The sequence below is a fragment of the Mobula birostris genome, chromosome 6 (assembly GCF_030028105.1).
Source record: "Mobula birostris isolate sMobBir1 chromosome 6, sMobBir1.hap1, whole genome shotgun sequence".
NCBI classification, from domain to species: domain Eukaryota; kingdom Metazoa; phylum Chordata; class Chondrichthyes; order Myliobatiformes; family Myliobatidae; genus Mobula; species Mobula birostris.
Genome location: NC_092375.1, coordinates 23748935 through 23775517, shown reverse-complemented (window position 1 = coordinate 23775517; position 26583 = coordinate 23748935). Strand labels below are relative to the sequence as shown.

The following is a 26583-nucleotide window of genomic DNA, read 5'->3' as shown; positions in this document are numbered from 1 at the left end:
AGAACGAGCTGCCATCTGACGTGGTAAATGCAGGCTCACTCTTAAGTTTTAAGAATAAATTGGATAGGTACATGGATGAGAGAGGTCTGGAGGGTTATGGACTGGATTTAGGTCAATGGGACTAGTGGAATAATGTTTCGGCACAGACTAGAAGGGCCGAATGGCCTGTTTTCTGTGCTGTAGTGTTCTATGATTCTATTGTTTATTTCAGGTATATTTCTTTCTTACTGGCAAAAACACACTTGGAATTAGAATGTGTAGTGGATCAGGATCAGTTAATTATTATGGAGCATATCAATGGGTCACATCAATCACAGCATTATTCTTTAACCTAACCCCACCCTCCTACAAAGGGCAGGGTTTAGTTACACTCACCTGCTATAACTGTCATCAAATGTTGCCATGAAGACAAGAGAACCTTCTGGGGCTTTTTTGAGAAATTCGATCATGTGCCCCGAATTATCTACCAGTAAGAGGAAAGAAGTTACAAATTGAGTTAAAACATCAGCTCGCACTTGAAAGGCAAAGCAAAGTTTGGTCCTGATATGGTTCAGGGCCTGAGATAGCAGAGGAAGGATGAGATGAATTTACTGTCATTAAAATTAATCTCAGGGTGCGTTGAAATTCCTTGTTCTCTTGAAACTCAGAGCAGACAGTATACACAGAAATAATAACTACAATTAATACTGTACAAGCACAAAACAACAGAATTGTACAAAAATGGGAAATGAAGAGCATCTTGTAAAGCAGCTAGCAATGCATTTGATGAAGAGCAAGGTCAGGTGTGGGTGAGGACTGTGTAATGGATTGGCAACATTTGAATCAATCTTATTCCCAGTCCGTAACTCAATACATTCCTGAGTCCCAAAGAAGGGTTTTTGCCCCGAACTGTTAACTTTTTATTTCCCTCCATAGATGCTGCCTGACCTGCTCACTTCCTCCAGCATTTTGTGCATGTTGCTCAAGATTTCCGGCATCCTCAGAATCTCTTGTGACTCAGCACACCCCTAGATCAGATTTGTTGCTTATTATCTTGTGGGCTGGCAGCAGATAAAAAATTGCAATGATAAAATACTTAATGATAGGAAATTAGGCTGGACTAAACTTGACACCAATCCCACACCCTCAATGTCCAACTGGACTTCCGAACCACTCAGTCATAAGAATGGTTTCCAATCGAATCATAAAGTGCCGCTTTTCCTATGTTAACCCTTTGAAAAAGCTACTTAAATTAGAGCCGCAAACACGAGGAATACTGCAGATGCTGGAATTTCAAGCAACACACATAAAAGTTGCTGGTGAACGCAGCAGGCCACGCAGCATCTCTAGGAAGAGATACAGTCGACGTTTTGGGCCAAGACCGTTCGTCAGGACTTTTATGTGTGTTGCTTAAATTAGCGCCACCATTCTGGTCTTTCTCCAGAAGAAATCAAGCAATTACCCTAATTTCCTTTTAAGTCTGGTTTCATCAGCCTTTCATTTGGTTTATCCAGATCACAACAATCTATTTCCATAGAATAAAGGAAAATGAAAAAAGACTGCAGTTCTAGAAACCCCAACCTTCTGCTATGCGTTCAACCTATTAATGACCCTCATGATTTTATATATCACACCTCATTCTCTTACACTCGTGAATAAAGCCTAGCCTGCTGAACCTCTGTAACTCAGTCCCTTGTATCCTGGCAACATCCTTGTAAAACTTTTCTGCATCCTTTTCAGCTGAATGAACAAAACTGAAGACAACGCCCTGAATGTGGGTTCACCAACATCTTGTACAACTGCAGCGTAACATCCCAACTTCTATATACAATGTCTGCCCTGTGACTGCCAGAGAGCCAAAAGCTATTTTCACCATCTGTCTACCTGTGCCAGCACTTTCAATGATCAGGGAGCAAGGACCAACTTTACTCACCATTTACATTTACATGTATTAGGAATTTGTTGTGGTGTGTAGGTCAGCGTGTGACATGCAACAAAAAAAAACAACATTCAACAATTATAACGATAAAGAATTATATTAAAAAAGTTAAACTATGGATTGGAATAATGTTATTCCTCTCCACGCTTTGTGGTGCATCTGCTGGCTACCTTGCCCTTTCTTTAGCATTTTGTCTGTGTTTTTTATGAGGCCGAGTTGCTATCCCAGCATGATGGAAAGCGTGCAAGGAGCCGGCTGGATTCAAATCCGGGACCACTCGCCTTGGAGTCCAGTGCTGAAGCCACTACACCACCAACCGGCTCGATATGGTACAAAATGTGCATAAGTTCATAAATACCACCACATATTGAGAATGTAAACAACATTATAAAAAGTGGTTTAAAGTGTTGGGGTTAATAGATAGAGGGGGCTGGAGAGGGCTAACTAAAAAGTTCAAAGTAAATTTATATGTTCAAAAGTTCATTTATTATCAAAGTATGCAACTTTGAAATTCTTCTTCTTCGAATTCTTCTTTGAAATGAACAGCAGCACGATCATCAACCCCCAAATCCCTCCTCCCTGCACAAAAGCACAAACCAAAAAGCAACAGGCACATCGATCCCTAAATTCCCCTCCCCGCACTCAAAAAACGAGAAAGATCAGGCGAAAACCACAGAATACAAAAAAACTGTAAGACTTTTAAAAAGTCCATAGTCCAAGTCCATATCCAAAACGCAGAAAACCTGGGTAACATTCTCTGGGCACAGTGGCAGACTCTCCCCTCTCTGGTAGCATAGCGATCCCACCGGTGATCAAAAGGCAGTCTCCCCTCTCTGGTAGCAGAGTGATCCCCCAGCAATTAAAAAGCAGTCTCTCCCTCTGGTAGCAGAGCGATCCCACTGGCGATCAAAAGGCAGTCTTCCCTCCCTGATAGTAGAGCGATTCCACAGGCAATCAAAAGGTGGCCTCCCCTCTCCAGCAGCAGAGCAATCCCAGCAGTGATCAAAAGGCAGTCTCCCCTCTCTGGTAGCAGAGCGATTCCACCGGCGATAAAAAGGCAGGCAGCCTACACTCACCTTCCACATTCGCTTCGATGTTTCAATCTCCCTTGTTGCTTTAATTGGCGAACAATGGAAGCTTTAATTGCCAAAATGGAGTTGAACATTGGCTCGTGCCCAGTCCTGCAGCTTTCTCGCTGTGAGGCTCGCGCTCTGCCTTTCGGCATCCTTTCAGAGACTGCAGAGCGCTGAAATACTCAAACGATCTCCAAACTGTAAATCACCGGCTCCAACAGTTCCAGAACCACATTCAAGATGAAAAACAAATATAAAAGACATAAAAGAAGTGAAATATGTGGTTTCATGAGCTGTCCAGAAAGTGTCGACCATGGGAGCGTTGTGCGCAGGTGTCGTCATGACTGGATGTCACCCTATATAACCTTGAGACTCATTTTCTTGTGAGCACTATAAATAAATCTATAATAATAACCATAACAGAATCAATGAAACACTGCACCATCTTGGGCATTCAACCAGTGTGCAAATACAAAAAGAAACAATAATAATAATACATTCATAAGCAACAAATATCGAGAACATGAGATAAAGAGTCCTTGAAAGTTTGAGTTCACAGGTTGTGGGAACATTTCAGTGATGGGGCAAGTGAAGTTGAATTAAGTTATCCCCTCAGGTTCAAGAGTCTGATGGCTGAGGGGTAGTGACTATTCCTGAACCTGGTGGTGCGAATGCTGAAACTCCTGTACCTGCTTCCTAATGGCAGCAGTGAGAAAAGAGCGTGAATATGCTAGAATAGTTAATCAGATTAATTGCTTGGGGAAAGAAACTTGTAAAGTTTTGTTAAGTTTTTGTTTTAATAGCCCAGAAAGGAACTTTTGGAAAAGACAGTTTGCCAAGTGGGTAGTACAATCAATTACTTTCGCTCCTCGGTCCATCTGTTCCACATTGGACTAGCTTCCCTGGTAGCACTTCATCCCCTTGCTTATCAAGAATCTGTCTACCTCTGCCATAAAAATAGTCAAAGACACTGCCTGAATAACACATTAAAGAAAAGAATACAAAAGAATTTCAAACCTTGAAGAAAAGGAATCCACCTTATCTCCCAGTTAAAAGGTAACTATTTTTGGACCATAAACCATTAAGATCATAAGACATGGAGCAGAATTAGGCCATTTGGCCTATTAACTCTGTTCTGCTGTTCCATCATGACTGGTTTATTAACCTTCTCAACCCCATTCTCCTGCCTTTTCTCTATAACCTTTGACACCCTTATTAATGAAGAACCTATTAAACTTTGCGTTAAATACTTAGCCTCCACATCCATCTGTGGCAATGGATTCCACATTCACCACTGACTGGCTAAAGAAATCCTTCCTCAGCTCTGTTCTAAAGGGATATCCTTGTATTCTCGGGCTGTGCCCTCTGGTCCTAGATATTCCTACTATTGGAAACGACCCCTTCACGTCCACTCTGTCTAGGCCTTTCAATATTCAATGGGTTTCAATGAGATTCCCCCTCATTCTTCTAAACACCAGCGAGTACAGGCCCAGAGCCATCAAACACCTCTCATATATTAACTCTTTCATTCCTAGGATTATTCTCGTAAACCTCCTCTGGACCTTCTCCAATGCCAGCAGATCCTTTCTTAGATGCAGGGTCCAAGACTGCTCACAATACTCCAAATGCAGTCTGACCAATGCCTTACCAAATCTCTTTTTCTTTAAGAACGGCGAACACAAGTTCTAGATTCTTCCTCAAAAGAAGACATCCTTTCTGCATACACCGTGCCCAGCACATATATGACTTCAATACAATCCTGTGCAAAAGTCATCATCATCATCATCATGTGCCATACTCTGCCAGAGACTCTTAGGTACTTATATATAGCTGGGGTGCCTAAAACATTTGCTCAGTACTGAGTAACTTTATGTACACACATTTCATGACTTCAGTGAGTGATGATAAACCTGATTCTGAGTAGGTCTCTTGTAGACTGAAAGTGGGAAGGGGCCACAGAGAGGGGAATCATGTTTGGGAAAAGGGGAAGGAGCAGGAAGCACTAGTGGGACATTCTGTAATGATCAATAAACCATTCTTCAGAATCGAATGTCCTTGCCTGGTGTCTCCGGGGTGGGCTTGCCTGCACCTTTGCCGCTCCCCACTCCCCTGCCCCTGGAATTTCTTCTCTGTCACCTCCATGGTGCTCCACCCTCGCCATTCCCAAAATCCTTTGCTCATGTCAGATTTGCAAACTCGCCTTCTGCTCCACGATGACAAATACAGCACTGCACAAATGCTTTAGGCACCCTAGTTATATACAGTATATGTGCCAAAGACTTTTCACAGTACTGTATATTACAACGAATCCAATCTTTTGAAGTTTATTCCAGTTTATAATAAGCCAAAGATCCTATGGGGTTAACTGACGAGAGTTTTAGTTATAAGGTGGCAACTGTTGATGCTGCAGTAGATGCTACACCACTGACATGATGGAGGGGCTCTTAGTCTGTAGTCCCACTTGATGCATGTGAATTTCCAAGGACATTTCTCCTCAGGGGTCATTATTATGAATGAAAATCTGCAGAATTTCTGAGAGAACAGTTTATATACTGTCGAGTATTGAAATGCCTACATCGAGTGGAGGTGGAGAGGATGTTTCCTGTAGTGGGAGTGCAGCCTCAGAATGCAAGAATGCCCATTTAGAACAGAAATGAGGAGATATTTCTTTAGCCAGAGGGTGGCGAATCTGTGGAAGCCAAGTCATTGAATATATTTAAAGCAAAGATTAATAGGTTCTTGATTAGTCAAAGATTAAGGGGAGAAGGCAAGAGAATGGTGTTGAGAGGGATAATAAATCAGCCATGATGGCATGGCTGATGGGCCAAAGACCATACTTCTCCTCCTATGTCTTATGATCTTATACCACTTGTTATTTTTCCAGCGTTCTTGTGGTTCTTCTGCCGAAGGACTTCAGACAAGTGGGTGAATCATGAAAGGAAGACTACCTATCACACATGGAATATGATAAGGAAGTTATGGAGAAGAGAAAGGAAAGCTGGATTTAATTGTTTTTCTTACCTCCTTCGCAGAGGTCGAAAGTACCAGAACTTATGTACTTTCCTGTCTTGGCTGGCAGGGAGAAATGTGAAGAGAAATGGTTAATTTATTAAGAAAACTGCTTTCAAATAACTTTATATGTAAAAGAGGTCAATTACTTCTCCCTTGAATAGTCTGACCTTGATTGCCACTTGTTGCTTTCTGCAATTCCCAATTAAGTGCAGCTCTTCTTGTCAGGCAATGGGAGCCAAGAAGCAACCCCACGTTCACTTACAAATGATTGAATGATTTGTGCTTTTACTTTAGCTCTAAGATAGTGAAGATGAACGACCGCTCCTCCCTCCCTATCATCCTCAACATGGGTTGTGAACTGAGCCGACTGCTATAGACACTGCCCACACATGACTAAACACCCGAGTTATGACATTGTCAAGTTTGCCAAAGACACGACAGTGGTGGGACTCAACACCAAGGATGATGAGACGGTTTACAGAGGAGGCAAAAGAGCTTGAGGCCCTGTGCTAGGCAAATAACCTCTTCCTCAATAACAACAGAACAATGGAGATAGTTATCGACTTCAGGAGAATTTGCATCACTTACGTCCTTCTTTACATCAGTGGCAGAGCAGTGGAAACTGTGAGCAGTTTCAAACCGGGATTGCACATCTTGCACAACCTCTCGTGTTCCCAGAACACACTGCACACAATCAGGAAATCTCACCAATTTCTGGAGAGGCTAAAGAGAGCTGGACTGTGCACATCTATACTCATGTCATTTCACAGATGTGCAGTACAGCGCATCCTAACATGCTACATCACTGCCTGGTACAGAAACTGTATTGCAGTGAACAAGAAGGCTCTACAAAGGGTAGTCCAAACTGCCTAATGCATCACTGGCACCAGACTATCTGCCATTAAGGATATAAATACAGAATGGTGCTGAGAAAGGGCCAGTAACATCACCCAACCACCCGTTCAGAGACTGTTTGACACATTCCCTTCAGAGAAGAGCCTACGCACAGTAGCATCCACACCAGGACCACCAGACTCAAGAACAGTTACTTTCCCCAAGCAATAAGGCTGATCAACATCTCCGCCCACCAATCCAACTCTTCACACCCCCAACTACCACTAATTTATCATTTCCTGCCAGCCACCCTATGCATAGACACGCCTGTGCCTAGCTTCACTTTATGGATATACAATTAATCTATCTATATAAGCTATTTTATGAATTTATATTAATTCTCTTATTCTTATTCTTGTGTTCTTTATCTTAATGTGCTTTTTTTTTGTGTTACTTTGGATCCAGAGTAACAATTATTTTGTTCTTCTTTACACTTGTGTACTGGAAATTACATTAAACAATCTTAAATTGTGAATAAACAATCTTGAACATCTATGATACATACTAAATCACATTGCTATTTTTTAGCAACACACATCAAAGTTGCTGGGGAACGCAGCAGGCCAAGCAGCATCTGTAGGAAGGGGTGCAGTCGACGTTTCAGGCCGAGACCCTTCGTCAGGACTAACTGAAGGAAGAGTGAGTAAGGGATTTGAAAGTTGGAGGGGGAAGGGGAGATCCAAAATGATAGGAGAAGACAGGAGGGGGAGGGATGGAGCCAAGAGCTGGACAGGTGATAGGCAAAAGGGGATACGAGAGGATCATGGGACAGGGTCTATCCCTCCCCCTCCTGTCTTCTCCTATCATTTTGGATCTCCCCCTCCCCCTCCAACTTTCAAATCCCTTACTCACTCTTCCTTCAGTTAGTCCTGACGAAGGGTCTCGGCCTGAAACGTCGACTGCACCTCTTCCTCCTGATGCTGCTTGGCCTGCTGCGTTCACCAGCAACTTTGATGTGTGTTGCTTGAATTTCCAGCATCTGCAGAATTCCTGTTGTTTGCTATTTTTTAGTTTAATTCAGCCCAATGACAACTCACCTTCCACAATGGCAATATTCATGCCCCTGCCATAATTATTCTTCTCATCACCCAAGAGTCTGGTTAAGAACACATTCAAAAGTGAATTAATTAAAAATAAATTATTGAATTTATGTAACATCTTTTAATTCACCCTTTGACCATCTTAAAGCCCTTTACAGCTAATGACTTTCCTACTATCATAAAGTTCAAATGATGACGCTTTGTATGCTTCAGTGAAATCACCTCTCATTCTTCTAAACTCAGAAGGGTATAGGTGCGATCTGATTAGTCCTTCCCCTGTGGTCCCAGGAATTAAAATGACACAAACTTTTGAAGCAGGTACCACAGGCTCTTTGGCCAAATGATGTCAGTGCTGAACGTGATGCCAAATCAAACTAAATCTCTTCAACCTGCACATCATCCATATCCCTCCATGTATGTACGGGCAGGAGATACAGAAGTCTAAGTTGCACATCACATACTGTTACAGTATGTTATTCCTTTTTGCGCCTTGTAGCACATTGTGTGGCAACCTTACTATTTCTTTGGCATTCTGGAACTCTGTCTCAACAAGGTTAAGTTGCTAGCTCGATGCTTAACCCTGCACAGATGGAAAGCGTGCAAGGACCTGGCTGGATTTGAACCTGGGACCACTTGCCTCGAAGTCTGGTGTGGATGCCACTGCACTACCAGCCGGTCCTGGAACAGTTAGAATCCTATAACCATCAGGCACCTAAAGCAGTGTGGATACCTTCACTCACCTCAGCACTGAACTGACTCCATAATCTATAGACTCACTTTCAAGGGCTCCACAATTCATGTTCGCAATATTATTCATTTATTTATTATTTGCATAATTTATCCTCCTCTTCTGTACATTAGATGTTTATCAGTCTTTGTTATGTATATATAGTATTTCAGTCTGGGCACATGGCCAAGTGGTTAAGGCATTGGACTAGCGACCTGAAGGTCATGAGTTCGAGCCCCAGCCGAGGGAACGTGTTGCGTCCTTCAGCAAGGCACTTAATCACACATTGCTCTGCGACGACACTGGTGCCAAGCCGTTTGGGTCCTAATGCCCTTCCCTTGGACAACATTGGTGTCGTAGAGAGGGGAGACTTGCAGCATGGGCAACTGCCGGTCTTCCATACAACTTTGCCCAGGCCTGCGCCCTGGAGAGTGAAGACTTTCCAGGCGCAGATCCATGGTCTCGCAAGACTAATGGATGCCTTTACTTTACTTTATAGTATTTCATAAATTGTATTGTAGTTCTTTATTTTCCTGCAAGAAAATGAATCTCAAGTTAGTATATGGTAACATATACGTACTTTGATAATAAATTTACTTTGAACTTTCATCCCCTGCATATTTAAAAATTTGAAATGAAAACAAAATGTTGGAGATATATAACAGTCAGGCTGTGTAAGTGGAAAATGAATGTAAGAAATTCCAAAACTGTAATGGACACGTTGTTCTCGATCCTTCAGGACGGCCTGTAGAGGGGGAGGTACACGCATGGTGGTTCAGTTCAAGGACCTTTCATCAGATGATTTTTTAAACTGAAACATCATATGCTGAAGTGTTAATTTTGTTTCTCTTTCCACTAATGCTGACTGGCCTGTTGTGTATTTTAAGCATTTTCTACTTTACATCTCAGGAATTAATCTGGTAAACCTTCATGATCACGTCCCTCTTTCAGAAGGGAGACCAGACCTGTTCAGACCTTCAAATGCAGTCTCACCAGAGCACGGTGGAATTAAATCAAGGAGTTTGAGGAGATTTGGTAAAGATAGCTTCTTCTCCTCCACCATCAAATTTCAAAATTGTTCATGAGCTTATGAACACTACCTCACTATTTGCACTACTAATTTATTATTTATTTGTATTAGTTATAGTGATTTTTCTGTATTGCACTGTACTGCTGCTAGAAAACAACATATTTCACAATATATGTCAGTGGTAATAAATCTGATTCTCTACTTCTGTATTCAAATCCCCTCGTTATAAAAGCTAACACACAATACCTGTAAAAAGTATTCACCCCCCCCCTTTAAAATGACACATCAAATTATCGCTGGTGCAGCCAATTGGTTTTAGAAATCACATAAATAGTTAAATGGAGATCTGTTTGCCGTCAAGGTGTTTCAATTTTTTATAGTTAAAATACACCTGCTTCTGGAAGGTCACAACTGCTGGTGAGTCAGTATCCTGGGTAACATTACTCCATGAAGACAAAAGAACACCTCAAGCAACTCCCTGAAAAGGTTATTGAAAAGCACAAGTCAGGAGGTGGACACAAGAAAATTTCCAAGTCATTGGAGTACAATTAAGTTACTCATCAAAAAATGGAAAGAATATGGCACAGCTGTAAATCTGCTCAAAAACAGAGTGACCGTGCCAGAAGGGAACTAATAAGGGAGGTCACCATGAGACCTTGCAAATGTCACTCCACTCTTTAAGAAAGGAGAAAGGCAGCAGAAAGGAAATTATAGACAGGTTAGCCTGACCTCAGTGGTTAGGAAGATGTTGGAGTCAATTGTTAAGGATGAGGTGATGGAGTACTTAGTGACACAAGACAAGATAGGACAAAGTCAACATGGATTCTTCAAGGGAAAATCTTTTCTGACGAACCTGTTGGAATTCTTTGAGGAGATTATATGCAGGATAGATAAAGGGGATGCAGTGAATGTTGTATATATGGATTATCAGAAGGCCTTTGACAAGGTGCCACACATGAGGTTGCTTACCAAGTTAAGAGCCCATGGTATTACAGGAAAGTTACTGGCATGGTCATCAAGTACTCTTTGTAAGAGTTCATGAGTCCAGACCTCAATCCAATTGAGAATTTGTGGCTGGACTTGAAAAGGGCTGTTCACTCAGGATCCCCATGCAATCTGACAGCTTGGGCAGTTTTGTAAAGAAGAATGGGACACAACTGCAATGTACAGAGTGCAAAGCTGATAGAGTCCTATTTACAAAGATTCAAGGCTGTAATTGCTGCCAAATGTGCATCTACTAAATACTGACTTGAATGGGATGAATACCAATGCAATCAATTATTTTGTGTTTAATATTTGTAATTAATTTAGATCACTTTGTAAAGATCTGTTTTCACTTTGACATAAAAGAGTCTTTTTCTGTTAATCGTGTCAAAGAAAGCCAAATTAAATCCACTGTGATTCAATGTTGTAAAACAATAAAACATGAAAACTTCCAAGGGTGATGAATACTTTTTATAGGCACTCTCATGAACTCTAACAAAGAGGACAAGTGATTTGGGCTCAAGCAAACTCCACTATCTGCATGTTCCCTTTCAAGCTACACATCATCATGACTTAGAAATAAAATTGCAATTTCCTTGTCATCTATTGCGACTAAATCCTGGATCTCTCTCCCCAACAGAAATCCAAGAGGACAAAGAAAGTATTAAGCAACATACACAAAATGCTGGAGAAGATCAGCAGGTCAGGCAGCATCTATGTTATATTGAACATGCTGTTGAGGCCAGAATGTTTATATTGCTGGTCCAGTTTGCTTCATCATTCTATCCTCAGAACATTGATGTTAGAACATCAAATGTCAAGGGAGGTGGTTAGCATTTCATTGGAGACAACTAATTCCTGCCATGTGTGTCTCACAAATGTTGTTTTATATACCAGCCCAATCATACCCACCCACCTGGCTTCACCACCTGTCATCTTCTACCTCATCCTCCTTTCCCTCTCCACTACCTTTGTATTCTGGCATCTTACCCCTTCCTTTCCAAGTCTTGGTTAGTAAGTTGAGGACATGCTATGTTGGTGCCAGAAGCATGGAGACACTTGCAGGATTCCCTCAGCCCATCCTTGGACTGTGTTGGTCATTGAAGCTAAAACAATGCATTTCACTATATGTTCTGATGTTTCAAGGTCTATGTGACAAATAAAGCTAATATTTAAAAATCTTTGATATGTGAAATGAACTGTTTGAATACTTCTCACTGTGAAAATGAAGACCTCAAGTGGTGGCCAAGACCGCCGAACCTCAGTTCAGGAGCTCTTTAAATATTGAAATCCTGGGGTGCCAAAACTTGGCTGTCAATTAGTCTGAATCTATAAAGGGACCGTCCCAGCTATCCATATTCTGGACAGTTAGGAAGTTGGTGTGGCCGGGTGCATGTCGTAACTTTAAGGGTTATGGAAATAAGATGAGTAATGATTCACCGGCTATTTAGGTAGTGGTGTTCCAGATTTCGGATTTCAATTCCGGAGGCCGTGCTGTAAGGAGTCTTTGTATGTCCTCACCCTGGAATGTATGGGTTTTTCCTGGGTGGTCCAGTTTCTCCCACAGTTGAAAGACCTACCGGTTAGGTTAATTAGCCGTTGTAAATTGTTCCAGGGCTGTGTGTTTGTTGGGGCAGTTCGGCTTGAAGGGCCGGCAGGGCCTACTTTACCTAAAATAAATAGAGATTAAAGGCCTATTGCTCCTCTGATCCCTACAAGAACAGGTTGATTGAGAACAGAGATATTCAGCAGACTTCAGATGTTGTTAACTATGGCTCATTTCTGGGAAGCTTTAATGTATGGAGAACAAAAGCAACCAGGATTTGAGACATTATAAGAAAAATAAATACTGCATTATTCCAGCTGGTAGGCACACATTCACCATCACAACCCCTGTGTGAAGAGTGATTGAAATGGCATTTTACACAATCAAAGCCAAGTTGCTCTCAATCAGAATCAGAATCAGGTTTCTTATCACCGGCATGTGTTGTGAAATTTGTTAATTTAGCAGCAGCAGTTCAGTGCAATACATAATGTAGAAGAAGAAGAAATATAATAATAATAAATAAGTAAATCAATTACAATAAATGCATATTGAACAGATTAAAAATGGTGCAAAAACAGAAATAATATATATTAAAAAGTGAGGTGGTGATCAAGGGTTCAATGTCCATTTAGAAATCGGATAGCAGAGGGGAAGAAGCTGTTCCTGAATCGTTGAGTGTGTGTCTTCAGGCTTCTGTATCTCCTACCCGATGGTCACAGTGAAAAAAGGGCATGCCCTGGATGCTGGAGGTCCTTAATAATGGACACTGTCTTTTTGAGACACCACTCCTTGAAGATGTTCTGGGTACTTTGTAGACTAGTACCCAAGATGGAGCTGACTAGATTTACAATCCTCTGCAGCTTCTTTCGATCCTGTTCAGTAGCCATCTCCCCCACCCCACCCCACCCCATCATGCCAGACAGTGATGCAGCCTATCAGAATGCTCTCCACGGCACACCTCAATCAAAAGAGGAAAGAAATCACCATTACTTACACTTCATCTTCAAAGCAGATTTCTGGAGGCTTTTGCTTTTCACTGCCACTCAACACAAGGAAGGCAAAGGATCCTGAGGGACATGCTGTCCAATGGCCACATTTATGCTGTTTTGGGAAAGGTGCTGTGAATATAACAGGAAATAAAGAGTCACATCCCTCCAAACACAATACTTTCTAGTCTGAACTCTATGTAGCAGTATTTTTATTTTCTGGTGAAATTGTCCACAAGTAGGGAGAATCGTGTTCAGGAGAGAAAGATAACCAGTAATAGGAGTGGGGGTGTTATGATCACTCGAGTCGAGTATGATGTCCTCCCAAGTTATTCCTTTAATGGAAAATACGCAATCAATCATTCCCTTGGGAACTGTGGGGTGCAGAGTATCCTGACTGTCCCCCCTCGCTTTTCTCTGAGATCTTTCTCCCGCTGCACAATCAATCATCTCCTTGGGAACCATGGTGTACAAAATCCCTGGTCCCTAAAAGGTTTGATCATTGACTACTTTGTCTGAGCCTTAAGCCCCCCCGTGTGATAACTCAATGGGCTAGACCTGCCACCTAAACACCAGCAATATTGAGAAGAACACAGTTCTTGCATTTCCTCAGGTTGTCACTCACCAGTTTTCAAACAGTATGACAAATTAACCAGTCTTTGTATTTGTTGCTGGACGAAAAGTGAATATGGTGGGTTAACTGGTAAATGGCCCCAAGTGTGCAGCTGAGTTGTGGGCAGTTCATGGGAATATGAGGAGAATGAATTGAGTTTACTTGGGATTAATGTAAATTGGTGCTTGATAGTTGGCAAGGAGTTGGTGAGCAGATGTGCACATTGGAAGGGAGTGCCCAGACCTTCTATGAAACGTCCTCCCAAGAGTGTAAATGCAATCTTGATTAACCCCTCTCCTGATAATCTATTGCCTTAAAAGTGCAATACATTGTCAGCTGAGATTTTAACCTGGGGTTTAGCAACAACACTGCCAGAAAGAGCTTGCGTAAGTGCCAGTGTATTGGGAATTTCTACCCATGCCAGTGAATGAGGAAGTCCTGAAGTATTTGTGTGGGTTCTGCTGATGGGGCTCTATACCTGGCTGCCTGAGGCTGGAATTGAACCCAGGTCATCTGTACTGTAAAGTGTTGTGCTAGCCACTACACTACCGTGCCACCTCAAATGCTCATACAGTTAGTAGCTTTGAAATTTTACTGAAGGGCTCATATTGCCCAGCCACCAGTATTTTTATGGGTGTAACTTTTACTGTAATCCATTGCAACAGGGATTCCAATAGATAATTTCCAGAAAGTACCTGTTAAAATAGATAAAAGTCTTCCTCCCCAAAATAAAAGCTGGAAGAACTTTGTATTTTATAGAGTCAAAGAGCAATACAGTATGAATACAAGACCCTTGGCTCAACAAGCCCTTGCCAATCATGGTTGCCCACCCAACTAGAGCCAATTTCCTGCATTTGGCCTGCATCGCTCCAATCCCTGCCCCTCCATGTACCTATCCAAGTTCTTCTTAAATGATACTGTTGTACCTGCCTCAACCACTTCCTCCTGCAGCCCATTCCATATAGTCACCACCATCTGTATGAAACTGCTGCCCTTCAGACACCATTTAGATCTTGCCCTTCTCACCTTTAATCTATACCCCTTAGTTCTCGACTCCCCTACCTGGGGAAAAGACAGTTACCATCCACCTTATCTATGCTTCTCATAATGTATAATATTTCTATAAGGTCATCCTTCATCCTTCTACATTCCAAGGAATAACACCATAGACTGGCTAACCTCTCTCTTTAATGCAAGCCTCTAGTCCTGGTAACTAAGGAGCATAAAGTGCAAAAGCAAAGAAGCATTGATAAATTCAAATTAGCAATAACTAGATCACAAGGAGTGGAAAGGGACCATGAGAAATGAGGGACTTGATCTACAAGACCTGTTTAATACTCTCAAGTACTGTATAGACTGGGCTTGTGCATTTTATATCTGGAGTCATGGAAAACTGATGAAGATTTGCTGAGTAACACATTTATCCTGGGGTTCAAGGCATCTATATATCTCTATTGAACTTGAAGGCCAAGTGCAGGGTTAAAGGCAAGATTCTTAGCTGTGTGGAGAAACAGAGGGATTTTGGAGTCCACATCCATAGATCCCAAAAAGTTTCTGTGAAAGTTGTAAGGGTGGTTAAGAAGATGTATGGTGTGTTGGTCTTCATTAGTTGGAGAACTGAGTTCAAGAGGTAATGTTGCAACTCTACAAAGCTCTGCTTAGACCACACTTTGAGCATTGAGTTCAGCTTTGGTCATCTCATTATAGGAAGGATGTGGCAGCTTCAGGGAGGCTGCAGAGACATAACAGGATGCTGCCTGGATTAGAGAGCATGTCTTTTGAGGAAAGGTTGAGTGAGCTAGGGCTTTTCTCATTGAAACGAAGAAAGATGAGAGGTGACTTGATAGACATGTATAAGATGATTAGAGGCATAGATAGAGTGGACAGCCAGTTGCTTTTTTCCCAGGGTGGCAATGGCTAATATGAGAGGGAAAATTTTAAGTTGATTGGACGAAAGTATAGGGGGAATATTAGAGGTAGGTTTTTACACAGAGATGTATGCGCTGAATATGCTGCTGGTGTAGTGGTAGAGGCAGGCACGTTAAGGACTTAAAAAACTCTTAGGCGTATGGATGAAAAAAATATGAAGGGCTATGTGGGAAGGAAGCGTAACTTTAATCTTGAAGTAGGTTAAAAGGTCGGCAAAACATTGTGGGTCAAAGGGCCTGTGCTGTGCTGTACTGTTCTATGATCAAAATAACATGGCACCAAGAATTGACTTAGCCATTCCCTGTATTACACACCCAACGTTACTGATTGACTACTGCATGATGGTACAGGTTTAAAGGACCCAGTGTGTTGTTCCACTGCTGCTAAACCCCACTGGGGCTCAGAAGGCCAAGGAGCTCTGGTAAAAATGTTATAATAATGGACATCTGGAAATAGTGACTGGGAAAAGACTGTTCCTTTGAGCTACAATGAGCGACCTTTAAACCCGTTACAATAAGAATGAGGAGAGAAGATTTAGGAAGTTTCAAATAGCCGGCTGCAGTCTGGAATTCACTGCAACAGGAAGCATATGAATCAGAGGTCAGAAGATATTTTTCAAGACAAAATATTGGTGAAGTATTTAGTTTTGAGGATGATTCAGGAGCAGGGCAGTGAGATTAATCTCAGAATCGTGACATATTCTTCTTCTGCAAGAAATATCCATGATCCTATCCCATCTGCATGCATTGGTAGTCTGGGATGAATAATCACCCGCCACAAAGGCCTTCTCTGAATGCTGGCCAAGAAAGCTGGAATGTGCACTGCTGCAAAAGCTACGGACTAAACGATAGCTTTAATTTTACCTCTATGTTGGGGTTTCTGTCCTATCTTCTGAATCACGGTGAGGCTACGCTGTAGTGAGCCACTGAACATAGCGTCTGCTATTCCATAGCCAAGGTACCAGGCGGCAATCAGACTCACCAAAAGCATTGTATATCTGATAAGCCCTGTTAAAAACAGAAGTACCTTCAGCAAATTCAGAAGAACAAACTTTATATGAACAGAAGCACATTTTCTACAAAGACATATTGTACTGAATTAGAAAGAGCTACCTCCAATCAGTTAAGCACACGCTGGGAAAGATTTAGAGTATCATCAGATCTCAGCAAAACAAGCATCTGGGTGGTCGTTTCATTATAATGTTACGTAAATGGCAACAATGAATATCAATCGAGACAGGTTATATAAAAACAACCAAACATTTTTTAAACACGTATAAACGATAAGGGAAAAAAACAAAGGAAAACTTTAACCGGAAGTTAACAGATATGCAGCTGTTCACCAACTCGCCACTCGGCTCTGGTTCTTAAAGCGTTAAATGCGAAAACAGTTCTTAAAGCGATACAGTCAGATATAGTTCTTAAAGCGATAACTTCGAGAGTCCAACAGTTTTACACATTCAATTGGGAGAGACTTCTCTGGAGAAGGATTTCTTCACCGATGCACCTTTACTGCTGGTTCTGTCCACAGGATTCAAGAAAACAGTTTAAATCAACTGCCCTTAAATTCCTTTAGAGAGAGAGAGAGAGAGCACCTTTTTGCATGAACTCCTTGCTCTTTCTGGCAAGAGTTATCTCGATGCAGGTACTCCTCCAACGAAGACTCAATAAGGTCGATTCTTTATTAAACTGCCAAACGATGCCGACTTCTCTCGATCCTTCGATAAGTTCTTCACTCTCCCTTCAGCTGTTGGAATCGAGTAAATTGGTACATCCAGCCACAAATTTCCAGTCCAAATAATATGGAATCTTTCAACAGAACGCACAACCGTTTTAAAAATGAAACTGTGTCACAAAAACAAACGCAACAGAAATGGAGGCACAGCGCGTTCTACCTGGAAATCTACAAACTTAAAAACCCACTGCATCACCTGAGTCGACCCTTATATAGTTACAGGGCACATGTCATCACATGACCTCACATCGGCAGGAAAATCACATCAGGTGACCTCCAAAAGACCATTACAGCATTCTCACTAAAAGAAAACAGATCTCCTTGAGCATGTGACAGTAACAAGACACTTCAATCATGTTATTCATTGTTGTTCTCTCTTTTTTATTGCTTTCTTTAATGCTGCATCAGATCAGTTTCTTCCTTTACACTCCTGTACTGAAGAGTAAAAATAAACAATCTAGTATCTTGAATCTTAAAGCATTGATTGCATTGCATTAGGTGATCTAGGCAGTACACCTGCAAAAAGATATAGCAGCCTTGGGAACTGTTCTCCCAGAATAATATTCAGACACAGAGATTAATGTTATGAGGAAATACTGCAGGGCTGTAGTCATGAGCAGTTCTGATGACCCAAAACATTGAATAGTATTCCTCTCCACGGATCCTTAGCTCTTGTAGCATTTATGTTATTGTTTCAGATTCCAGCATCTACAGTATAATTTGTTTTCCACTGTAGTCCATGAAACGGACATGGCAAGAAGGCATGTGTATAGGGTTGAGTGGGATCCAGGATCAGCCATGATGAAATGGAGAGGACTCGATGGGCTGAATGGCCTAATTCTGCTCCTATGTCTTACGGAATTCAGATTAAAGTGTCCTTTGTCTGAATCGCAAGACCATAAGATATAGGAGCAGGGTTAGGCCATTTGGCCCATCGAGTCTGCTCCACCATTTCATCATGGCTGATCCATTTTCACTCTCACCCCCAATCTCTTACCTTCTCCACATATCCCTTCATGTCCTGAATAATCAAGAATCTATCAACCTCTGTCTTAAATATACCCAATGACTTGGCCTCCATAGCCACCTGTGGCACCAATTTCTACAGATTCACCTCTCTCTGGCTAAAGAAATTCCTCTTCATCTCCATTCTAAAAGGATGCCCCTCTAGCCTGAGGACGTGTCCTTTGTTCTTAAACTCTCCCACTATAGGAAACATCCTCTCATATTCATTTTTTAAAAATCATTCAAGATAGAGCAAGATGTTTATTAGATAGATGGAGATTAGGTACTTCCATTGATTGGGGATTGTGGGTCCATGAAGTCTCTAAATAAGAGGTAGGTCTTTCAAGATTAAGTTTGGAGATAGTTTTACTTGCAAAGCGTGACAGAGATTTGGAATCCTTTTCTGCAAATTGCAATTGATGACAGGTCAACTGTTCATTTTGAATTTGAAATTTGCAAGGCCTGTTATCAGGCCTTACTCTCAGGGATTATGGCAGAGCAGCAATGGCTGGAGTTTCTGGGAGCAATTTGGAAGGCACAGGACAAATACATCCCAAAGATGAAGAAGTATTCTAATGGGAGGATGAGGCAACTGTGGCTGACAAGGTGTCAAAGACAGCGTACAAGGAAAAGAGAGGGCATGTAATATAGCAAAAATCAATGGGAAGTTAGCAGATTGGGAAGCTTTCAAACCTGAAAGGACTGTAGGTGGATAAGTCATCTGGACCACACCCGAGGTTTTGGGGAGGGACTAGTAATAATTTTTCAAGAATTACAAGATTTTTGAATGGTTCTGGAGGAATGGAAAATTGTAAATGTCATTCCATTCTTTAAGAAGGGAGGGAGGCAGAAGAAAAGAAATTATAATCCAGTTAGCCTGACATCAGTGGTTGGGAAGATATTGAAGTCCATTATTAAGGATGAGGAGTACTTGGAGGCGCATGATAAAGTTGGCCAAAGTCAGCATAGTTTTCTTCCGGGGAAATATTGCCTGACGAATCTGTTGGATTTCTTTGAGGAAGTAACAGACAAGATAGAGAAAGGCAAAGAAGAGTCAATGTTTGCTTGATAAGGTGCAACATATGAGGCTGCTTAACAACGTAACAGCCCATGGTACTACCAAAAAGATACTATCATGGATTAAAAATTGGCTGACTTGCAGAAGGCAAAGAACAGGAATAAAGGGTGCCTATTCTGGCTGACTGCCGATGACTGGTTGTGTTCTACAACAGTTGGTATTGGGCCATCTCTTTTCACAGTGTACTCTAGGTCAACAAATTTGGATGATGGAATTGAGGGCTTTGTGGCCACATTTGCAGATGATACAATGATAGGTGGAGGGGCAGGTAGTGCTGAGGAAGCAGAGAATCTGCAGAAGGACTTAAACAGATTGGTAGAATGGGTAAAGAAGTGGCAGGTGAAATACAGTGTAGGGAATTGTATGGCCATGCACTTTGGTAGAAGGAACAAGGGCATAGGCTATTTTCTAAGTGGTGAGAACATTCAAAGTTCAAAGATGCAAAGGGACTTGGGAGTCCTTGTGCAAGATTCCCTAAAAAAGTTGGTTGAGAGGACTAGAATACAAGAGCAAGGATGTAAGGCATTGGTCAGACTGCATCTGGAGTACTGGAATCAGTTTTGGGCTCCTGATTTAAAAAAATAGGTGCTGGCATTCGAAAGGGACCCAAGGAAGTTCACGAGAATAACTCCAAGAAAGAAAGGCTTATTGTATGAGGTCTGTTTGATGTTTCTGGGCCTGGACTCAATAAAATTTAGAAGAATGGGAGTGGATCTCATTGAAACCTATTGAATATTGAAAGGTCTAGATTGAGTGGATGTGAAGAGGATGAGTCCAGAACCAGAGGGCACAGTCTCAGAATAAAAGAACGTCCCTTCAGAGATGAAGAGGAATTTCTTTTGCCAGGGGGTGGTGAATGTGTGGAAGTTACTGTCACAGACAGTGGTGGAGGCCATGATATTGTATTTATAAAGTGGAGGTTGATAGGTTCTTGATTAGTAAAGGCATCTAAGGTTATGGGGGAAAGGCGGGAGAATGGAGTTGAGAAGGATAATAAGTCAGCCATGATGGAATTGTAATTCTGCTCCTAAGGTCTTGTGGTCTTTTGGTCTAAAGGAATTTGGGCAAGGGTAGATTTGTGGAATAAGGTTATGTGAAGAACATAGAGTTATAGATTATAGATTAAAGAACATAGAGGCGGGAGGAGAAGATGGCGGCGCGCCTACGCGTGCACAGCCCTCCGGTGAAAAATGATATCGTATCTGTTAAATAGGGGCCGTGACAATTCTGATTTGATGGAGAATGGACATGAAAGCACAGAGGAACATCTGGAGAAATTTCTGAAATGCCCGTTCGCTGCTGTCGTTACTGTGTGGTCAGGAATCTTTCGGAGGGTAGGCCTCAAAATCCCCGGCCTTGCCTGCTTTTGGCGACCGAGAAGGAGGTCAAATTGTTCGGACAGAGATGGCGCTCAGTGCTCGGTGTCGGAGAGCCGATCAGAGCTTGAAGTTTTCGGATGACTCAGAGTCGGACTGTGGTCAGCATGGCAGGGAGAGTTTTTCTTCCTTCTCCCGTCTGCGTGAGATGTGGGACATTTGAGAAACTTCGGACTTTACTGTGCTCATGGACTTCTTCATCAAGTTATGGTATTGTTGCACTGTTGTAACTATATGTTATAATTATGTGGTTTTGTCAGTTTTTTCAGTCTTGGTCTGTCCTGTGTTTTGTGATATCACACCGGAGGAAATATTGTATCATTTCTTAATGCATGCATTACTAAATGACAATAAAAGAGGACTACATGTCTTCATAATCTAAATTTGAGGCATGAAGTGGACAATATTTAGACATTTAGAGAACCATGATACAGTATGTGTGTACTTCCTGACCAAGAACTTGGGTCTTTCTTTCACATACATGTGTTACAAATTTTGTAAACCGTTACTCTGTTGATATTTGCAATGTAATTTACTTCAAATTTCTCAGAGGTTCCAGGACGCAATTGAACACTTTAGCCAGGAGGTGGCACTCCAACAATTTTCTTAACTCCAAACAAAAAAGTTGATGGGAATGACAAGATAGAAGATTATTTAATTTTATTTTTAAAACATCCTTCACTCTAGTTCTGCACATCATTTGTCTGATTTCATTCTTGGCTTTCTCCTGTGGCTCAACAAGGTGCTTCATTGTTAATTGTTAGTTCTGCATTGTTGAAGCTGTCAAATTCAGATTAGTTTGTTGCCAGGGTGCAGTGAAATTCCTTGCTTATGTGAAACTCAGAGTAAAAAGTACATGTGGTAATAATAAATACTGTAATAATTACAGTAATAAGCACAAAACACGGATTGGAGCTCCCCCCCCCCCAACTTTTTATTTTAATGTCTTTCCCCTTCCTTCTCAGTCCTTGGGCCTGAAACGTCAACTGTTTATTCATTTCCATAGATGCTGCCTGATCTGCTGAGTCCCTCCAGCATTTTGTGCGTGTTGCTTTGGATTTCCAGTGTTTACAGACTTTCTCATGTTTAGGATTAGTACAATACCTTCTCTGCTACTTGCTACTGCCCAACACACTCAAAAAAAAACTGGATGTATATTCCTATTGCATTTTACACAATATTAACTTATCTCAAAGCCCATTGCCACCAAGATGGTATTTTAGAAGTGGTTAACAGGAATTACAGCAGTGTCTCTCCATTCCATATTGTGTTGAATTTATTGCACTGTTAACTCCGTAAACATTATGCGAGCAAACAACTTCACTACTCCCTGGTGTACGTTACAATAAATTAATCTGAATCTGATTTTCAGACTCAGAAGGACTCCAGGTCATTCTCCAGGGAAGCCAGCACACAAATAAAGTTGGTCTGACAGGACGTTACCTCAACAATGCCACGCAGAATTTACCTTGGTTTTACATTCAGGTTTTATCACATACGTTCACAATTCTGGGTTTCATCTTAGCATTTTAGCACAGCAGGAGAAATTTATTGTTCATTTTTAAGTAGTACTATTTGGCCATCCTCTTGAGAAGCAATACTGTCTAGGGTCAGGAAGCCCATTTTTGACTTCAAGCTACTCTGAAGAAAGAGCACTGCCAATATTAAACCAAGCCTCCAGCCATCTGACCTGATCAATGCAGTTGTGGAAACATTATATGTAGATGAGGTTGTCACTAAGTGGCAAAGCCATAAGGCATTGGAGCAGAATTAGGCCATTCAGTCCATCAAGTCTGTTCAGTCAGAATTAGGCCATTTGGTCCATCAGGTCTGTTCCAATTTTGATGACAGGACCCACACTTGTATTTATAAGCAATATAAACACTACAAGGCAGTAGAGTTTGGATGTGTCACAGAGATGAAGACATAAACCCTATTCTTCAGGTTCCACCTGAGTAAGATCCCTTCCCGAGCTGTCTTTTCGTGCCAGATGGTGTGTTCCTCTGCAACTCATTGGTATGGCTTTCTAGCTTGTAAAAATTGGAAGTGCTTGGAAATCCTGTGTAGAATTACTATTTCTCTAAGAATTTACTCTTCAGAATAAGTTAAAATAAAATATCTGCAGTTATCTTGTTTTTTTAGCTGGAAACATCTACATTCTTTGGTTTGGATAGGGTGTTTCTTTGGTTTGGATAGGGTGTCACCACTCAAAATAATGACTTTCGGAAGTCATTCCTGCCTGTGGCCATCAAACTTTACAACTCCTCCCTTGGAGGGTCAGACACCCTGAGCCAATAGGCTGGTCCTGGATCTATTTCCTGGGGTAATTTACATATTACTATTTAACTATTTATGGTTTTATTACTATTTATTATTTATGGTGCAACTGTAACGAAAACCAATTTCCTCTGGGATCAATAAAGTATGACTATGACTATGACTATGATTATTGATAGGTAACTGTTCAGAGAATAAACTAATTAAATAAATTAGTCTTTGCATTGATATATACTCAGTGACCACTTTATTGAGCACACCTGTATGCCTTGTAATCAGCCAATCACAAGGCAGCAATTCAATGCATAAAAACATGCAGACATGGTCAAGAGGTTCAAGAAGACAAACATCAGCCTGGGTAAGAAATGTAATCCAAGTGACTTTGACTGTGGAATGATTGTTGGTGCCAGAGGGGGTGATTTGAGTATCTCAGAAACTGCTGATCTCTTGTGATTTTCATGCACAACAGTCTCTAGAGTTTACAGAGAATGGTGCGATAAATGGAAAAACATCCAGTGAGCAGCAGTTCTGTGGGTGAAAATGCCTTGTTAATGGGAAAGGTCAGAGGTCAGACTGGTTGAAGCTGACTGGAATGTGGCAATAACTCAAAGAACCACATGTTACAACAGTGGTGTGCAGAAAACCCTCTCTGAATGCACATGTTAAACCTTGAAGTGGATGGGCTACAGCAGCAGAAGACCATGAACATACACTCAGTGGCCACCTTATTAGGTACAGGAGGTACCCAATAAAGTGATCACTAAGTGTAATATAATCTCCCTAAATTAAAGGTACTGATATACAGTACACTATAAGATTTAAGGTCTTAGTACAAGTTTAAGACTCTAGAACTACTCCTCTTAATTTGGGGCAGCATGATGGCATAGTGGATACCCCAATGCAGAGGTTCCAAAGTTGGGGTCCACAGATGCTTGATGGTATTGGTCCATGGCATAAGAAAGGTTGGGAATGCCTGCCCTGATGCTATTGCAGCACCAGTGAAGCAGGTTCAAAGTTCAAAAAGAAGTTCAAAGTAAATTTATTATCTAAGTACATATATGTCACCATATACAAACCCGAGATTCATTTTCTTGTGTGCATACTCAAGAAATTCAATAACCATAATAGAATCAATGAAAGACTGCACTCAACAGGGCGGCAACCAGCGTGCAAAAGACAACAAACTGTGCAAACACAAAATGAAAGGGAAATAGTAATTTATTTTTAAATCTTTTTTATTAATTATTATTGAAAATCAACAAAAATACATTAGTCCAATCAACATATCAATATGTACAATAAGAGTTAAACTATCAAATAACTGATTAACCAAGCTAAACAGTATACCAATAGTAATAACAAAAACCAAAATGTTAAAACTTTTTTTTTTGGAAAAAAGAAAGAAGGAAAAAAGAACCCCTACTAACTAAAACAAAAAAAAACCTGCTACCGAAAAAAAAACAAGAAAAAAAACCCATTGGGAGCACAACCCCAGAGCTATACGCCAAACCAGCTTCCATAAAAGAAAAAACATCAATCCACCAACCAAAGGGAAATAATAATAATAAGGCAATAAATACTTTTGCTATAACCATATTAACGTATTCTTTCGGCATAAAATTTCTGGGTCTGAAATCAATTTGGAAAATTTATGAAGAAAAATAAGAACTGAAATGATAAAATTAAAAAGCACTATATACACTTAAATTAACACTACCCAGGACAGAAGCGGGATGAGAAATAACAGACATTAAAAAAAAACTTACACAACAGTCAGATAAAACTTCTAAGGATGTAATTTCATCAACAAAAACAGGATTCAGTACTCTATGCAATTCTGATAAGAAGTCCACACCACCAAACTTAAATGAAAGCGCAAATTAAAAAAAATTAAGAAATTATCACTACAGAAGAAAAGTTAACCAATGGAAGGGCATGTCTTTGGGCAATATAGAGAGGTACGGCACAGAAACAAGCCCTTCAGCCCACTAGTCCATGCCAAAACCATTTAAACTGTCTACTCTCATTAACCTGCACCGGGATCACAGCCTTCCATATCCCTACCATCCATGTATCAATCCAAATTCTCCTGAACATTGAAATTAAGCTCCCATGTACCACTTATGCTGGCAGCTCATTCCACACTCTCACAAACCTCTGAGTGAAGAAGTTTCCCCTCATGTTCCCCTTAAACTTCTCACCTTTCACCCTTAACCTATGACCTCTGGTCATAGTCCCAGACAACCTCAATGGAAAAAGACAGCTTGCACTTACCCTATCTATACCCCTCATAATTTTGTATACCTCTATCAAATCTCCTCTCAATCTTCTACGTAGTAAATAATACAGTCCTAACCTATTCAATCTTTCCCCATAACTCAGGTCCTCCAGACCCGGCAACATCTTTGTAAATTTTCTCTGCACTGAGTAATAATAGTAAACATAAAATATCTATACCAGAACTTCCATCCCCTGATGCAGGATTTTGTTCCAGCACATTGATAAGTCCTTTCCTCCTATAGATGCTGTCCAACCTGACAGCTGATTGTTTATTTCCCCCATATTTCCATCGCCTGCTCGGCTGGAAATAATCCCATTCCCTCTAAAGCAATCCATCACTGCCTCCTCAAAGGCATCTAGAAACAGGAGACGAAATGTTGGGTCATTCTGCGAAGCACACATCCTTTGAATTTATACATCCATATATTATCAAGAGATGTGGCTTTGCATAATTATTCTATGTATGTATGTATATATATATTTATTTATTTATTGATTGATTGGGATATAGCATGGAATAGGCCCTTCCGAACCTTCGTGCCGCACCACCTAGCGTTCCCCCAATTTAGTCCTAGTCTAATTATGGGATAATTTTCAATAGCCATTTAACCAACCGATACTGCTTTAGACAGTGGGAGGAAACTGCAACACCTGTGGGGTCACGTACAAACTCCTTATAGACAGTGGTGGGAGCTGAACCTGTGTCGCCTATACTGTGCTACCGTGCTGAATATATACATGCAGTACCTATAGAAAGTATTTACCCTCCTTGGAAGTTTTCATGTTCTATTGTTTTACAACATCGAATCACAGTGGATTCAATTTGGCTTTTTGATACTGATCAAAAATACTGATCACTTTCGTGTCAAAGTGAAAAACAAATTTCTACAAAGCAGTCTAAATTTATTGCAATCATTAAACACAAAATAATTGCTAGCATAAGTCTTTACCCGCTTCAAGTTAGTATTTAGTAGATGCACCTTTGGCAGTAATTACAGCCTTGAGTCTGTGTGGACAGGGCTCTATCAGCTTTGCACATCTGGACACTGCAATTTACCCCCATTCTTCTTTACAAAGCTCA

At 41.0% G+C, this 26583-nt stretch overlaps 1 protein-coding gene and 1 long non-coding RNA gene across 3 annotated transcripts in view; one reads left to right on the top strand and one right to left on the bottom strand.

Moving 5' to 3' along the window:
* LOC140198857 (uncharacterized) overlaps positions 1 to 11840 on the top strand; it is a 59681-nt gene extending 47841 nt beyond the window's left edge. Inside the window, exons 3-4 of one of the 2 annotated variants that reach the window (XR_011886274.1) lie at positions 2129 to 2247; positions 11319 to 11840. This is a non-coding gene — a long non-coding RNA (uncharacterized lncRNA). Of the gene's footprint in view, positions 1 to 2128; positions 2248 to 9615; positions 9693 to 11318 lie in introns of those variants that run through there. The other variant, XR_011886275.1, reaches the window with a different exon arrangement.
* Positions 1 to 26583, bottom strand: part of LOC140198855 (protein FAM3B-like) — a 42054-nt gene that overhangs the window by 9717 nt on the left and 5754 nt on the right. The window contains exons 2-6 of the mRNA XM_072260014.1: positions 16616 to 16759; positions 13219 to 13342; positions 7935 to 7993; positions 6013 to 6063; positions 376 to 463 (exon numbers count right to left, since the gene is read on the bottom strand). Coding sequence (XP_072116115.1) covers positions 376 to 463; positions 6013 to 6063; positions 7935 to 7993; positions 13219 to 13342; positions 16616 to 16759 — 466 coding nt within the window. The remainder of the gene's footprint in view (positions 1 to 375; positions 464 to 6012; positions 6064 to 7934; positions 7994 to 13218; positions 13343 to 16615; positions 16760 to 26583) is intronic.